General features: G+C 40.1%; 2 protein-coding genes across 3 annotated transcripts; both read right to left on the reverse strand.

Moving 5' to 3' along the window:
- Positions 1 to 1,928: 1,928 nt before the first annotated feature.
- LOC119905700 (YTH domain-containing family protein 1-like) lies at positions 1,929 to 8,989 on the reverse strand. 2 transcript variants are annotated; one of them, XM_038722974.1, is made up of 7 exons: positions 8,620 to 8,989; positions 8,237 to 8,264; positions 7,983 to 8,103; positions 7,496 to 7,590; positions 5,756 to 7,399; positions 4,619 to 4,663; positions 1,929 to 3,445 (listed from the first exon to the last, which is right to left on the reverse strand). In XM_038722974.1, exons 5-7 carry the CDS (start codon positions 7,379 to 7,381, stop codon positions 3,431 to 3,433), a joined length of 1,686 nt encoding a protein of 561 aa, XP_038578902.1. In that variant the 5' UTR covers positions 7,382 to 7,399; positions 7,496 to 7,590; positions 7,983 to 8,103; positions 8,237 to 8,264; positions 8,620 to 8,989; the 3' UTR covers positions 1,929 to 3,430. The 2 variants fall into 2 exon arrangements, with proteins under 2 accessions (XP_038578902.1, XP_038578901.1); XM_038722973.1 differs by lacking the exon at positions 7,983 to 8,103.
- Positions 8,990 to 9,314: 325 nt separating this feature from the next.
- Positions 9,315 to 16,132, reverse strand: LOC119905702 (sodium/potassium-transporting ATPase subunit beta-1-interacting protein 3-like). Its single transcript, XM_038722975.1, has 7 exons — positions 15,873 to 16,132; positions 14,731 to 14,868; positions 13,550 to 13,630; positions 11,938 to 12,135; positions 10,185 to 10,245; positions 9,914 to 9,981; positions 9,315 to 9,805 (listed from the first exon to the last, which is right to left on the reverse strand). The coding sequence occupies exons 1-6, from the start codon at positions 15,924 to 15,926 to the stop codon at positions 9,929 to 9,931; spliced, it is 585 nt and encodes a 194-aa protein (XP_038578903.1). The 5' UTR covers positions 15,927 to 16,132; the 3' UTR covers positions 9,315 to 9,805; positions 9,914 to 9,928.
- Between the last annotated feature and the right edge of the window lie 617 nt (positions 16,133 to 16,749).

Here is a 16,749-nt window from a genome sequence, read left to right on the forward strand (position 1 = left end):
AAGTAGGCTAGCAGAAAAATACATCACCTCAAAATAGTACCTAAGAGCAGTATTTGAGTAAATATAGGCTACTTAGTTCCTTTCCACCACAACTTAATGACCTATTGAGATTAAATTAGATGAGAAGGAGGCTGGCTCCTGTGCAGTGGAAAATGTCGGAGGGTCCGGTTTCAGCACCCCGGTCAGCGCATCTTGCAGCCAGCAGTCTTTTTCCGTCTGCAGAGATGAAAGAAAGTGCAATCTATAAACATGCTCTGCCAGGTAGGGGCAGCACTCAACGTTTGATAGCGAGGAGTGGATCCACGTCATGACGTTACTCAGCCTATGAGGAGCGGGGCATGAAAGCCGCACACAAATCAGGACGGGGGGCGCTTTTGATGTAGAGAAATGTTTAATATTAAAAAAAAATACCCCAAACAAACCGACGAATAGAAAGTCTGTTAGGTAACTTAACCTGAAGGGGTACTGGAGTGAAGCGCGTCTGGCACAAAGCCTGACTGGACATCATCAGCGGGCCTGTCAGTGTCTGCCTGCCTCAACCGATGCCAGCACTGTGGACGGTATTGTGTGGCCTGCTTTACCTCCATTTCTTTAAATCATATAGGCCTATCGCAGGGGAATTTTCCACTGAGGAGAATCTGCCCTGAAAATAATCAGCTGGTGTGTTGCGGAATGAAGGCACGCAGCTGCTGCACGCACTGGAGCTGGACTGAAGGAATTGGACAGTTAATTATGGCGTGACAAAAGGAGCTTCAGTAAATGGTTACCAACAAGGACAAGAAGAAGAAGCTTATTGTCTTATGTTCCATTTGCGTTAGAGTCTTTTTTTATTGGTGCAAAATACACATCTGAGGGCATTTTAAATAGGCCTAGCCTTGCACTGCGTTTATGGCGCGCAGGCCTATCGAGTCATTTATGTTTTGTGTGTTTCATCTTGTGACGGTCAAATGCTCATAAAGCTTCAACTTTCCTCGGTAAGGGACACGGATTGCCGCTCCTCGTGTTCACGGCGGACCTTGATTTATTAGCCATACAATTAAGGCACGCGGTGAATGCCAAGAGAGGAATCACACTCTCCAGCGTCCTGCATCATTTATGAAGATGGAGAGATTTAAACATCTGCAGACAGAGAGAGAGAGAGAGAGAGAGAGAGAGAGAGAGTACACCTGTCTGTGCTCAGGAACAAAGACTGCCTGTTTTCTTACCGCTCAGGACCAAAACATGACCAAACTATGTTGTTTTTCCTGCAGATTTTGTAATGTTTCCTTAAAGATTACAGTAAGACTGTCGCATAAATCACTGCTTCCGCATTTACAGAACTCTATATGGATAGATTGTGAAGGAGCTCCGCTCATTTGTAAAACTAGAATTCACATTTTGGAAAAAATGTAGCTGCAACTAGGCCTAATTATTGTATAGCCTATAGCCTTGATTTATTAATAGTCAGCATATAGTCCCAGGTTCCAGTTTACTGGGTCCAAGGTAATGAATAGAACTGAAAGGATTCGTCGATTAACCAATCTGTCAAACACACAAAATAACTTACAACAATTTTGATGAACAATTCATAGCTTCAGTCATTTTTTAAACAAAAATGCTCACAAGTTTCAGATTCCAGCTGCTAAAAATAGGAGGATTTGCTGCTATTCGTTCTCACAGGCCTATATCAAAGATAATAGTAGGCTATAGTCTGATTTTATATATATATATATATACATACATATACACAAATTTTGTACTTGAGTATTTCTATTTTATGTATTGTACTTTTTAGTCCACTACATTTGTCTAATAGCTTTACTTCTCAGATTTTCAGAAAATTACCAGTGGACAGATGTTATAAATCAAGGGAGTTGTATTGTACAAACTGTATTATTAAAATTGATCAACGGCATAAAATCATTCAGTCATAAAAAAAACTCCACAGATAACAGATAAGTATATCTTTAATAATGAGCATGTTCAAATCTAAGAATGTGATGGTGACCTCTGATACAATGAATATTTAATTCAGGGATGACTTAAAACTTTTTTTTGCATAAAATTTCTATATTCCAATACCAGTAATATAACTCTGATTGCTCCACAGTCATACTCCCTCTCTTTTCTTTCACTCTTGCATACACACAATACAGCAAGCATAAAAACAAAAGTCACAAACATATACCATATAGGCTAGTTAGTCTCTCGGTTTTCATACACTTGACAATAAATCAGTTAAGTATAATGCTACAGTTAAACATTTTGAGGCGATCTCAGTTAGAAATGCCAGTACATTAAAGCTTACATTTTTCTGAGGATGGCGTGGACAGGTTATAGCAATGAAAATGATGAGAATGTCAAGATTATAATTTTGTTAAGAAAGAACAAGAAACGAACAAACAAAAAAGTGACAAGCCTGGCTTGAATTTTTAAAAGCAGCAAGCATGCTACATTTCCTCCAGAATTTCGTAAACAGAGACCTCTGTTGGAACAGCAGGGAACGGAGGGAAATAAAAGTCACTGTAACAGTATATTTGTATTTCCATTATATTTGTATTTCCATTCTTTAAATAAAAAAAAAGAGAGGGACCACCTTTAAGACCGTTTAAGATCTCTACACATCTTTTCCCTGAATCTCTAGCTGAACATTTTGAGGTACAGTTCTGGGGGTGGGGGAAAAAAAAACAAACAAAAAAAACAACACATTTCATTTATACTAGTGCTGAAAAGAAATGTTAAGGCTCCACTCTGGAAGAGACACAATCCCACATTTTCTCCACTTTAATGCTAAATTTAAATCAGTTGTAAGCCAGGTGTGATACATCATTCAAAATATTTTTTCTAACATTTATGCTTTCTAATGTCACAACCTTGCACGATTAAGTCTACGCATACAGAAACTTTCAGTGTACACATTCCTCCACCAAAGTAAGACACCCCTCACATGAAAAAAAAGGGGGCATTAAAGAAGTTATTTTTCTTCTTCTCATAATATAAAACACAACTGGCCACACAAAGATAGCAGACATTTGTCAATAAAGTGTTGTTCACTCGTTAAGATTAACCAATACAAGCACTTAACATTTCTCCAACACACAAACCACAAAGTGAACAGTCACTGAATATCAGCAGCATGTTGTCAAGAGATTTTTCAAAAACAGACGTGCAGATATTTGTTACTTATATTTAGTTAAGAATGCAAGTTCCGGGGTAGCAATAGAGATTTATAAGGCTAAAAAATACAGAAAAAACAAGAAAAAAAAATATTATTGAAGCGACTCAACTGGTGGAACTAGCTTTATCCCTGCACGCATCTCAAAGACTGGGAACCAGGAGCAATGTGGGTCAAAGTCAACAAAATTAAATAGAAAAAAATATTAGTTTTCAATCTCTTTATGTCCTTGTGTTTTCTTTTTAAATCTAAATTTTGTCGACAGCCGTCTTCTGTTTACTTCTGGCGATCCTGAAAAAGACGAGGAATAAAAAAAACATTAATAATTCAAGAAATTATTAGGCAGATAATATCACATCGCATCAGGGCAGATTATCATTAATCGGTTTTCAGTGGAATTACATTGTGATAATCTGACCATAGTATTTTCACTTTTATCTAAATCAGTGGTTCTCAAACTTTTTCTGTCACGCCCCCCACTTTAGAAGCCAAAAGAAGCTGAAGCCTTTCTGAGTACAGCAAAATTGGATTAAATTATTATCATTAACAACACAGGCAATTCAAATAAAACAAAATATTCAGGTTAGCGAAAAAGCTTTCCTTGCATCAGAGCCCTTTTTTTTTTTGTTTATGCCACCACATGAATCACATTATGTCTGCTCAACATCCATGCCCCCGCTGCAGTGGCACTATGTCCCCCAGTTTGAGAACCACTGGTCTAACTGAATGATTATGAGAAATTAATAGACCAACAAGAGAAGATTGTGATGTTCTTTTACACTTAGGAGTTTTTTTCTGGTGTTATAATAACAGTAACAGTGGAAGTTAAAGGTGCGGTATGCGATTCTAATTCACGTTCCCCTAGCTGTCCATTCTGTGTGCGAGCTGAAAGGGAAACTAACAAAAGTGGCTCAGATCGAGCTCCACAACGCTATTCCAGCCACGACGTGTGTTAAATGACTTGCCCACAGTCATACCCACAGCGGAATTCTAGTTTAGCAAGACATGCTGTTGTGATGTTGGCTATAGTAGCAGGAGAGTTGTGAGTATCACTGTGTTGAGCTGGTGTTCTTGGTCTGGTGCCGTCTCATCCTCTCATGTAAGCTTTGCAGCAGCAACTGTAGCGAGTTTGCTAACCCACAACCTAGCTAACGTTAGTTACACTACTTTCTTTGCTCTACATCATGTTATTTGTCATGGTTTTGGATTTCTCCAGAATCGCATACCCCACCTTTAAATGAATTTAATATCAATTTGATTACTTAATAAATGTGATTTGCATACCTTTGTCATACAGTTACATATGAACATCAACAAAATTGTTGGAATAAATATTCTCATCTTATCCAGCCCTAACACAGAGACAGAGACAGAGAGAGACAGAGACACAGAAAGAGAGAGAGACAGAAACAGAGAGAGAGAGAGACAGAAACAGAGAGAGAGAGAGAGGATAACAGACTTTACCTGATCAATTCGGGGTCGGCTCTGTATTGAGGCAGGCTCGTAGCTCTGTTAAAAAAAAAAAAAACCATTCACATTAATAACCAATGCAAAACAAATAAAGAATGAATGAAAACCAGCTTACAAATATGGGACTGCACAATATTATAGTATATTATTAGGAAGCAAGGCGGACATTTTTATTTTTGCTTTTTTTTCTTTCTTACCGTACACTAATATTTTATTTCAACCTTCTCTTCTAACATTCATTACATACTTTTTAAAAAGCATGGCTTTCATGTTTGCTGTGGTTCATAAATGTATGTTTCACCACATGGAGAAGACAGCATCAGGGTATCACAGTCAGACAGGAAGATAAAACAGCACCAAAATACACCTGGATAATGAGCCTCAGAATGATGTAAGTGGTTTAATTATGACAAACAAAGAGACAACTAATTGCATATTAGGCAACATCATCAGATCTAAATGCACATTTATTTTTATTATTTGGAATCTGCCGTTGGGCGAAAATATTTCAGCCCCTCAGAAGTTTATCAGTCATAAAGTCATAAATCACTAATTGTACTTCTAATGTCAAATCAACGATCTCTTAAGGTACTGAATGTTTAAATTGGGGTATGACATCTTTTTTGTTATTATTTCTTTATTGACTTTTTGAACAAGTATACTCAAAGGTGGATGCATAACAGTTCTCTTGAATATACCACGTTAAAAGGGCTGTACTACCATCATGCTGGGGAACATAATCTTGCAGTAGATAAGACACATGCCTTTGGTGTGAGAGATCTGGGTTCAATTCCCCACTGTGACTTATCCACCAATGTGTCCCTGAGCAAGACACTTAACCCCCACTTGCTCCAGAGGCGTGCGACCTCAAACATATATAGCAATTGTAAGTCGCTTTGGATAAAAGCGTCAGCTAAATGAATAAATGTAATGTACAACTTAAGTAGTATTCTCTTATTTTGGAAAACAATCTTCGTCAAGGGGAGGGTCAAAGAACATATAAATTATACTGGGGATGATCTTGTTTTAAAAAAAAAACATGTTTCTCTCTCACCCCAGTAAATTCCTTACAGTCTGTAAACATACTTACTCCTTTGATTTAAATGTATTAAGTCTGAAGGAAATACCTACCTTTTTCACCACCTCCTCCTCCTCCTGCTTCTTCTCATAGTGGGAAAAGTCATCAAAGATGGAGGTGGTGTGTTTGTACTGGGCGATAATCTTGAGCACCTGCTTTGCCTTTTCCAGAGGAACCTCTTGAGTGTCACGTGAGTTGGTGACTGGCTTGTTGTCATTGTTCTCCAGGCGGATGTGGCGCAGCTGGCTATTTGGCACGTCCTTTACAAACAACCAGTTCACATCAAACTTGCCCTTCCACTTGTCCTGCGCCCAAACGCCAGCGCTGGTGCCGTAGTCCACAGGGGAGCGCATTTCGGCCACACCGCAGAAATGGCCGCTGCCGTTGACACTGAACAACAAGTAGACGGGACCTTTAGCGTTCATAGCTCTGAAGGCTGAGTCCAAACGTTTGTTGCCGTGCTCCGTGCTGCACCAGATGGAGTACTTGATGGAGCGGTGGATGTCGTCCTCAGAGTAACTCTTGATGATAAACACGCGACCGTTTTTCAGGTTCCAGTCAAACTCCTTGGGGTTGTAGCTGTGGGCTGCTCGCAGCTTCTCCAGCACAGGGTGGGACTCTGACCCCGGCTCTGGAGGCACAACCCCGCACACTCCACCTCCGTTACCAACACCACCGCCATTAGAGGAGCCGCTGCTGTCCAAACTTCCACCACCGTAGCACAAGTTGCGGTTGCGTGGTGCTACCCAACGGGTCTGAGGCGTTGGAGCAGAGTTGTGGTTCTGATAAGACTGTGGATGAGGAGGTGGAGGACCCTGCATGGTCATCTGCTGCACGAGGGACTGGGCAGACTGTAGGGATTGCTGAAGGGGGGGTAGGAGACTGGGAGCATGGGAGTGAAGCTGGGGCTGGTGCTGCTGGTGGTGATGGTGGTGGTGGTGGGGGGTTAAAGGAGGGACCATCTTGGTAGCAGTCCCTTTATTATCCCACGTATCAATGTCCATGTTGTGTTTAATGGGGGGTGGAGGCATAGGTCCTCCAGCTATAGGTGGGCCAGGTTTGATCTTGGTCTTTTGTTGCTGCAGCTTGGCAGGTTTACTAGCAATAGCGGCCCACGATGCAGGTTTTGGTGGGGGCATACCAATTGTGGAATTGTTGCCCGTAGCAACAGCTGCAGCTACACTGCCTCCGCCACCAATCACAGAGCCTGCGCTCTTCACACCGGAGCCACTTCCTGTCACATCCCCACCTATTTTTAGGCCCAGCATGCCCTGCTCTAGGCTGTTCATACCTGGAGCCTTGCTCAGGGTGTCACTGTGGAAACCCGTCTGTCCATCAGGGATTAAGGTGCCTCCTAGAGAGCTGGGGGGGTAGCTGTAACTCCCCCCATAGGCTGAGCTCTGAGTCTGCTGGCCCTGAGAACCACTGGTGCCCCAGGCTGAGAAAGCCGGGTTCTCTGGGAAAAAGTTAAACCTGTGAGGATAGATACTGCTGCTGAGCCCACCTGGCTGTCCAAACACTGTGTCGTGCATGAAGTGATGGTCTCCATTGCTGAGGGGGGCATAGGGCGTCAGGTAGGGAATTGGGGGGTCCCCTCCTGTTGACCAAGGAGCCTCACTGAGCGGGTAAGGAAATCCAATGGAGGGGGCATAGTAGCTGGACAAGTAAGGGTCTGTCATCGATTGATAGCTGTTATTCTACAAACAAACAGAATTAAGATAATTTGTTAGGGCGATAATTCAAAAAATAATAATTTTAGTGCCACAAGAGACAACTCCATTTGTGTTTCCTACCTGATTTGACTGGTTGGTGAGATAAGGCTCAAAATCATTGTCATGGACTGTATCCTTCTGGTGGAGGGAGCCATTCTGCACTGAAACTGGAAAGGCTGCAATAAAATCAAACTGTTGTCAAAGCTGGAACATCCGAATGTACACATACATCCAAACAACCTGATCTATTGTGAAGCCTAAAACATCTGCATTGTACAAGTTGGAATTACAACATCACAGATTTCCCATATTGTCACCTTACCTAAATTGAAGTCACACAAAAAACAGTGTTCACTAAAAAATGAGACCAAAATGTCTTCTGCAGTAGTGATAATAACTTTTTTCTAACATATAATAGCATGACAGACATGAATGAAGTCAAAAGAATAAAAAAAAAAAAGAAACAACATGAATGATATTTTATGTTGTATAGTGATTTAAAATAGATTATCTTGTCTGCCACAGAGTGCTGCTCTGCTGGATAACCGTAACCTTTAGAGGAGCTAACCTTTTGAAATGTGCAAGGTGTTTTCCACTGATAAACTGAAGTATGCTCATTACTGCAAACAGCGATGACGTAAACAATGGAGTGAAATATGTAAGATGCAAACACTATTGTTGGAGTTTCCCTGTTGACAAAAGAGTCAGTGATGTGAGGTATCAGGTGACAGTTGTGCACAATGAAAAACAGTCTGCTAAACAGGTCTTACATCTTCAGACACAGGAAGTCATTTGGAAGTTCAGGAGACATTTATCTCTTACCTTTGCTTGCATCTTGTCCTTTCGATGTCTTAGTGGTCACATTAAAAAGGAGGAATGCGTGAAAGAAGAAATAAAGAAAAGCTTGCATGGGTCTCCAATGTTATTCAAAGCATCACACGTTATCATAGCTGCACATATTTAGACGTCTCTGAAAACCTGGCTGACACATGCAGTAAACATTAAAAATTAAAAAAGGTGGTCCAGGCCTTTGGTTACCAGCAGAGACCAGATTTCTAGCTCTCCTCCCCTCTCAGTTGGCTAACTAGCTGACTAGCTGCCAATGGTGGCATCGTCTTCAGAGTGGGATGCACACACACCACCGCACCTCTCACCTCTCTCTGAGGGATAAAAACCTGAAGAATAGCGTTTCTCCCGCTGCTTACCTGAGGGTCAATACTAGCGGCAGACATCATTCATCCACCAGGTGTTGTTTTAAGACAGAAGCCCTGATAATATTTTTGGAGGTGCACAAACTCCGCTGTGTGGACAGGCTAATAGCTGGAGAAGCTGTTTCACTACGTGAGTTTGCTAACAGTTAAACACAGCGGCTGTTAGCCGGTTAGCCTCTGTGCTCAGCGCGGACAGTTTGCTCGCTGTAGCCCTGCTGCCACTCCGCGCTGCCCTGTCGACATTAATCCAGCGGGGCTTCAATCCGCTCCGACCCCCTCGCCGTTAAATTAAAATCCAACCAGCCTTGGTGGCCCTGATCACTTGCCCCAATGGCAGCTTCATCCGGGGTCTGCGGGGCGGAAATGACGTCGGTCACGTAAGCGACGCGTCGCCACGGCTACCCAACGGTGCTGTGGCTACCTAGCAGCTGCTAACTGGTTGTGCCCATGTTAACGTTACATTTATGATTAAAAACACGGTTTTCTTATTAATTAAGGGTTTTAAAACGTATATAAGAACAACCCGCAGCCTGTAAAACTGAGTTAGTGCAACATTTTTGCTTCTAAGAACGGCAACTTATCATTAGTAATGTTAAGGAGCCATCCAGAGCTGATAGAAGGCAGATAACGTTACCTGGTCTTGTACCATTTTTAATAATACAGAAATGTGTGCAACACCCTATTACAAGCTATATTGTGTAGACGTGGTTTATTTCACTGAATAATATCATACACTATACACGTTTTCTAACTGCAATGAGTGACACACATTAATAATTTATTTTACAAAACATCAGAAAGAATCTGCTACTTATTTACATCTTTCAAATCACTTTTCTTTTGTATTAGAGAGCTTAATATGTAGGGATTTCTATCTCTTTGGCACACACACGCACACACATACAGAGGTAGATTTACATGGACATTTACTGAATTTGATGCCTGAAGACAAACATGAGTAGGTCTACACTTTTTATACAGTACTGTATTGTGGAAATTCCCCTCTTGACTCAGGAAAGTGTGTGCAGTTTGTGCATAGTGAGGGTCAACATCTGTGACCGATGTTTTAATTGATAATCAGGCAAAAAAATTAGACAATGACGGTCTTTACAGTTGTCTCCTTGTCTGCGCGTCTCCTTCCCAGCCTTTTCTCCACTGTTTTTTTGTGGTTATTTATAATCTAAGCAGAAATATAGAAAAAAATACATCAGGTGTTAATAAGATGGGAAATGAAATAGACAGCATGTGTGCAAATAAGAGGTAATGGAAATCATGCCATTAAACCTACCTGCAGGTCTTTACACTAGATCAACTGAGAGGGTTTCAATGGATGATGAAATTCACCAATGAAATTAACTAAAATAAGTGGGGAAAGAACAACATAAATAAATAATACAAAGCAAATCAACTTCAGTGCAAAAAATGGAATGGCAAATGTTTTCGAAAGCTTTCTTTCATACTTTAAGGGGATGAAAATACATAAAATGTATTTTAAATGAATAATGTATGTCAAATAAGTTATATTTCACAAAGTTTTCATTGATCAGGTGCATACTTACAGCTGTCTTCCTCGTCTGACAAATTGCTGACGATGTAGCAGGCATAAACAAATCCCAGGAGCTAAGAAAATGAACACAAAAAAGTAAAAAAGGGTAATTCATTGTCCTCAACAAGTGAACAGAAATATTCTCTTGACAGTGATATGAAAGATTTTATAGGAAACACAGAATTAAATTTAGCTGCTTTGTTAAAGAGGTGGTATTATGCTTTTTGGCTTTTTCCCTCTCCTTACCGTTCCTTTATTGAGTTAGCTCTCTTTTTTGTGCATGTAACAGGTTTGCAAAGTGAAAGTCCAAAGTCCAGCCCAAAGGGAGTTCCCATCTCCCACAGAAAGCTCTGCTCTGAACCGCTTGAAAACAGCTCGTTTGTAGTCCAGCCCTTCACTTCCTTTACTTGTGACGTCACAAACGCGTCATAAAGCTTGCGAAGCGGCTAACGAGGGTCAGGCACGGCCTCAAACCAAGCTAGACTGAGCGGAGGCCCTTTGGTCGACTTGCCTTTGTTTGGTTTTCCATTGTAGAAATGTTTTTTTCATATCACCTCACCTCCGTCGAGGTTCCAAGCAAGCTGAGGGATACTAAAATGTAACGTGAAAACATGACAGATTGCTGATTGGTCAGAGAGAATATTCACTATATTTTATTATATATTTTACAGTTTTTGTATGTAATTTCATCACTAAATCCACTTCTGAGAAGTTTTGAGGTGAGAAATCAGCTGTGTAAACTTCGAATATTGACAGTTTTAGGAGAAGTGATGGCGGAACAAAAATGTGTTTGAATATTTTTGGAGTTGAGGAGCTCAGCAAGTGGCTGCGGGGGAAGCCTGTGCCCACCCGCGGGAGGAACGTTAAAATTGTTTGGCCAATTTTTATGTAAAATTGATGATGATTTTTGTAGTGGTTTCTGGTAAGATGTGGAACAATGATGTTGTGTGGTTGTGGACTTGTGAGTAACTTGTACCATCTGCTAGGTTACGGTCGCAGTCTCAAGCGGCTTTGATTTGGATCACACTACCTTGTTTCTTACGACCCACCCTTCTCTGCTTCTGATTGGCTAGTAGTCCTTACCTGGGAACTGCGCATGTGCAACTCCCAACTAAGATTTTGTACAAGTAAGATGCATCACTCTGTAGCTCAAGAGCAGAGCGTACAACACATAGGGTGAAAAGAGAAGCTGCAGCAATGTGCAGTATGAGAAAAATATGGTGTTTTTTGAAAATTAAACCATGTAAACCTGTTCTGGTTCAACCCCTAATTAAGATTTTGAACCTTAAAATGAGCATAATACTTTAATGTTATTAGTAACACCTCTGCTTTTCCTATATGATAAGTCAAAATGTCTGCTGTGTGTGCAGAGCTACAGTCTCACATGTGCAGCGAGATAAAACTCATATCAAAATGGAAAGTGCATTGATTTTAAATATGTACTGTTTTATTAAGCAAGTCACAGGCTGTGTAATTAATCAATAGCAAAGTCACTACATCAGGTTGGTGATGGTGATGAATGACTGAATCAGGGATCTTCTTACAGTAACATGACCACAACCATGAACAAAACATTTACCAAATGTTAACTAGACTAATTGACCATAACCCTAAAAAATCGGTGCCTACTTTTACAGTGTGGTATTAGTACGTTTGCCTAAGTAAAGGATCTGCATACTTCCTCTACTATGGGTATGGGACACAAAACTAATGTGTTGAATGAGTTACACAGTAAAGTGTGACATCCAACAGTCAGAGAGACTCACTGATAGGAGGAGCTGGACGATGCAGTGCAAGATTTCTATGTACTGGTATTCCAGCCAGCAGCTCAGCACTGTGGTCAGCTCCGGGTTCTGCTGGTTCTGCCACCCAGAGGAGGGAAGGCCCTTGCTCTCACACCCCGGCCCCTTGTCCTTCCACCATGAGCGATGCGACGACACTCCCAGGGAGAGTGTATCGCTGTCCTACAGTGACCAAACAGACAGATGAGATGTTGAAACATCATCAGCATTGAAAAACATCCTCTTCTCCTCTCGCTGTGTGCCCACATAGTGAAAAAGAAACAAAAATACAAAAAGCAATAAAACAGAATAAAAAGACAAGGCAAACATAGAAACAATAAAAACAACAATAAGTGACAAAATATGTCGTTTGTCAATGCCTCCCACAACGACACATATGAGCATTTCCTGTACCAGTCCAGCCACTGGCATACCAGACCTTCACTACGTTACGGAAGTCACATTACTTCTCTTAAAACCTGACTTCCTCCGTTGCTATGGTCATAAGGTCACTAGAGGTCACAGTTACAATAAATGTAAATATGGATCATAATAACGTGCTTGAACAAACAACCTATATGGTTGTTTTTCTGGTGTGGACAGGCCATAATCAAAAGATAGGCAGAAAATAGCAATAACATTTATTTAAAATGAATACAGTGACCGATCACACAGAATTTGAAGAGATCGGTCGCTGAAATGTTCTTTTAGTGAATACCATTTTGATCCAGAAGAAGGAACTTTCAGTATAAACATCTAAATTGTAAAAATGTTTCATTCCAAATTTTAGTACAGACAAAGGAGCTTAAACCATAATAGTTATTCTCCCAAGTCGTGCAAAGTTACGTCTTAGAAAATTACTAAAGAAGGTAGAAGGCAATTATGTAATTCACACAACAGATTCATACCTATGGTGGTATAGTTATTTAAGTTTAATACTTCACACATGAGTCCAGTGAGAAAGATAAAAAAGATGGATCTTATTGTGAAGTCAAGCTATTGGTTCGGTAAGTTCTCTGGTAGTAAGAGACCAAACAGAGACAAAGAAGACAATTGAATGAATGAATAACTTATAAATGACTTGATTCATTTATAAGTAAATATTAAAATATAATGACAGATGTAAAAAACTACTTCCAGACTATCAGTAAAGACTAGAATTTAAAGTAACTATTTAAATTCCTGAATGTTGTATTTGTGATGCAAAGACTTATTATTTGTATTTTTACTTTGATTAATGAGAAATTAATCAATTCCAGAATATTTGAACTTCCTTTGTTTTATGTAAATTATTCAACTAATCAGTTCATTATTTTAACTGTTTAGGAGTTTTCTCTTCTAAAACACTACTAAGTTGTGTCTGTATATAAAAATATATAAAATCAATAAAGACCAATTCAATTTATTTAGCAATGCAGGTAGGAGAAATAAACAAGCTACTGTCACTTCATAACACAAAACATGTTTTACCTGAGAACAGTAAGGTGTGCTATCATGTGACTGGTCTCTTGAGACATGCATAGGTTTGAACACTGTATTTAGGAGCTGAAGCTGCATGGGTCTCTAATTATCTGACTCTTACGTGACCATTACTTACCTTTGAAAGCCCTCCCAGATCCAAGTAATGGCAGCTAACAAAGACATTCCAGCCAACCCACAACAACGTCCACAGCAGGTACTGAGAAGACAAAAACATTATAAAGAAAATTACAACATGGTCGCAGTGTAGCACATAGGGCTCCTCTCTTTTCTCACAAATGTCCTAATTCTGAATGATACAAGTGCATAAAGTCACTGGTTCCCAAGATAAATCTGAAGCGAACGAAGAATGGAAGAGAAAGAAAGGCAAATATTCCATAAAAATGTATGTGTAGTTTGTATGCCTTACTTTTATCTAAATTTTTAAGATTTTTTCCCCCTTGTAAAAATACTGGATACTATCACTACTTCAAGCCTCCAAAAATCATTCAAATGACTCAATCAGAATCAAACAATCTCATCTGTCGCTGGGTTTTATTATTATTATTATTTTAATATAAGGTGTTGATAGAGATTGTCATGTGGATGGTGACAGTGATGGTATTATTATTTTAGTTTTTTTTTTTTCATTCTTTATGTAATAAGAAGATTGATACCACTCTCACGTCTGTGGGATAAATATTAAGCTACTGCCAAGAGACATTAGCTTAGCTTAGCATAAAGACCGGAAACAGGGGGAAACAGCTAGCCTGACTCTCTCCCGAGCTGACAAAATGACAAAAATTAGGAAGTCTAAAGCTTATTAGCACATTATATATTGTTTGTTTAATCTGTACAAAAACCGAAGAGTAGAACTTTGATTTTTTATGTGAGTTAAAATTGGGGATTAGTAACTTCCTGGAGTCTTCGCTGGCTGACAGGAGGGGCCGGGGCTAGCAGGTTAGCATGCCAACTTCAGTAGATATGTCTGCAACACAATACATGGATGTCTTTGACATGAGCGGTTTACTTCCTCACATTCTGTTGATAAATATTTTTGAATGTTTTAAACTTAAATTCAGGCCATATTTTACACATAAATGGACAGATACAGTGAGTATCAATAGATAGAGTGATAGAGTGTTTATCAGATACAGAGTGGTATCAATCTTCTCATCTAACTTGTGTATTTCACAAAATGTTGAACTATTCCTAACAAGCCGAGAAAGGCTGGAAACCACATTCAGTAATTAGAATAATTGGTATTCAGTGCTTTAAGAGGACCGTTTTGGAAGCTCATAAGGAAATCAGTTTCCTCACCATAATAACATAGCGTGATCTGTACTGGATGACACCAAACAGGCCCAGGATGACCACAATGATGTGAAAGAAGTTGATCATGATGGGAGCCCACTGGTAGCCAAGGAAGTCAAACACCTGCCTCTCCAGCGCAGTTATCTGGAGGGGTCAACAGGAGCAGAAACTGAGTTTAGAAACCCTGGCTGCAATGATGACATATAAAAGACACTCACTTTGTCACACCAGTCGGTGTCAGGTGAGGCTTGTTGCCCTGGGTTATTAGACCGCAATCTCTTGCTTGTGCATCCCACAGGGTTGTATTTTTTTTGTTCTCATAAGTTGTCAAGGCAACTGAGCCATGGGGGACAAAGCATGCTGGGGAAAGGATGGTTATAGTGTTATGTTCTTTGAGGTCAGGGATCCCTGTCAGTCTTGAAGGGGGGGGGCAGGGGGGGAAACATGGAGGAGGACAAAGTGGGTGCAGTCATTCATTATGGTGGTTGTAGTGGTGGGCAGTCATTGCTTATCAAAAGCACATGAAACTACAAGCATATTATTAACATAGTTCACAAAAAATATATGTCTATTAGGGCTGCAACTATCAATTCAACAAATATCAACCAATCTGCCAACTGTTGTCAATAAAATAGAAGAAAGAATAGTAGTAGAAGATGCCAGTCATAAATTACCAGAGCCCAAGGTCTTCAAATTCCTTGTTTTGTCTGAACAATAGTCAAAAACTCAAAAGATATTCACTTTACTTTGAGAGAACACCAAGAAAATCTGCAGCATGTCTTACATTTCCTTTCAGTTGATGTAGAAACATGAATTAATAATGGCAATGTGAATGGAAGGTCATCAACACCAAAGAACAAGAATTTAAGTTGGTTTTGGTGATTGTTAAACTAATTGTAGCCAATAGTATAAATGTTGAATTTTATATTGTCAGAAGCACCAACAAAGAAACTTTTTTGTAATAAATAACAAGTACTTTAAGGTAGGCTATTTAATTAATTTTAAAAAGTAGCTTTTGTTCACAATTTATTGTAATTTTCATCAGTTTAAGTTGCTTGTATCACCAGAGGGGAAAATATAGCTGCTGTCCTGATGTGTAAGTAGATGTGTTTGTGATGAAGCATCTGTGAGACAGAAAAACATCTTACCAACTGCAAACAACACAGGAGGATCAGCATGCATCGCGCCGAGCAGCAACCCATCTTCTTCCTCTCTGCTCCCGCTGGGTCCGATGATGATGATGATGAGGAGGAGGAGGAGGATGTGGATAACAATGAAGCGACTGGATTTTAAAATTGCTCAAACACAAGGGACGAACTTGCGAAGCTTTAGATCCATTGCCAGACGTGCGAGGAAGCGCACAGTGCACTTTACCTCATGAGGAAAACACGTAGGCTGGCCCTGTGTGGAAACTAAGGAGAAGGGGGAGGGTATGCTGTATGAGAGGCGATTAATGCCACAGTGAAGGACACAATCAGCCTCAGGATGCTCTGAGGCTTTTTTTATGGACAATAATGTTTGTGATGTTCAGTGAAATTCCAGGAGCTGTTGTAAGGGGCTATACAGTTGTTTTTAATGAAATTAATCACTTTTTATTGCCTGTGTGTGAAGGGGTTGTAATCTCAAATAAAAACGATCAACTTGTCAGGTTTTGCAGCTTGATAAGCTGCACACACAGGCATGTATGCACAAAAACAACAACAAAGGTTTATATAATACTGAGCAGTTGCTAACATTATCTGGTGCAAAGTACTACAATGTTAGTTTTATGGCTTTTCACATTACTTCACCTTAAATAAATTATTGTAATCCATCGTCAACCACTTATCCTGCGTACAGGGCTGGAGCCTATACCAGCTGACATTGGGCGAAAGGCGGGGTACACCCTGGACAGGTCGCCATTCCTTCGCAGTGCCACATACAGACAAATAACCACTCATACTCATATTCACACCTCAGGACAATTTGGGGGACACCAATTAACCTAGCCTGCCTGTCTTTGGATGATGGGAGGAAGCCGGAGCA

The sequence above is a fragment of the Micropterus salmoides genome, unplaced genomic scaffold, assembly GCF_014851395.1.
Source record: "Micropterus salmoides isolate LMB-PRFRI ecotype aquatic unplaced genomic scaffold, ASM1485139v1 Ms_hic_scaffold_16, whole genome shotgun sequence".
Classification (NCBI taxonomy): domain Eukaryota; kingdom Metazoa; phylum Chordata; class Actinopteri; order Centrarchiformes; family Centrarchidae; genus Micropterus; species Micropterus salmoides.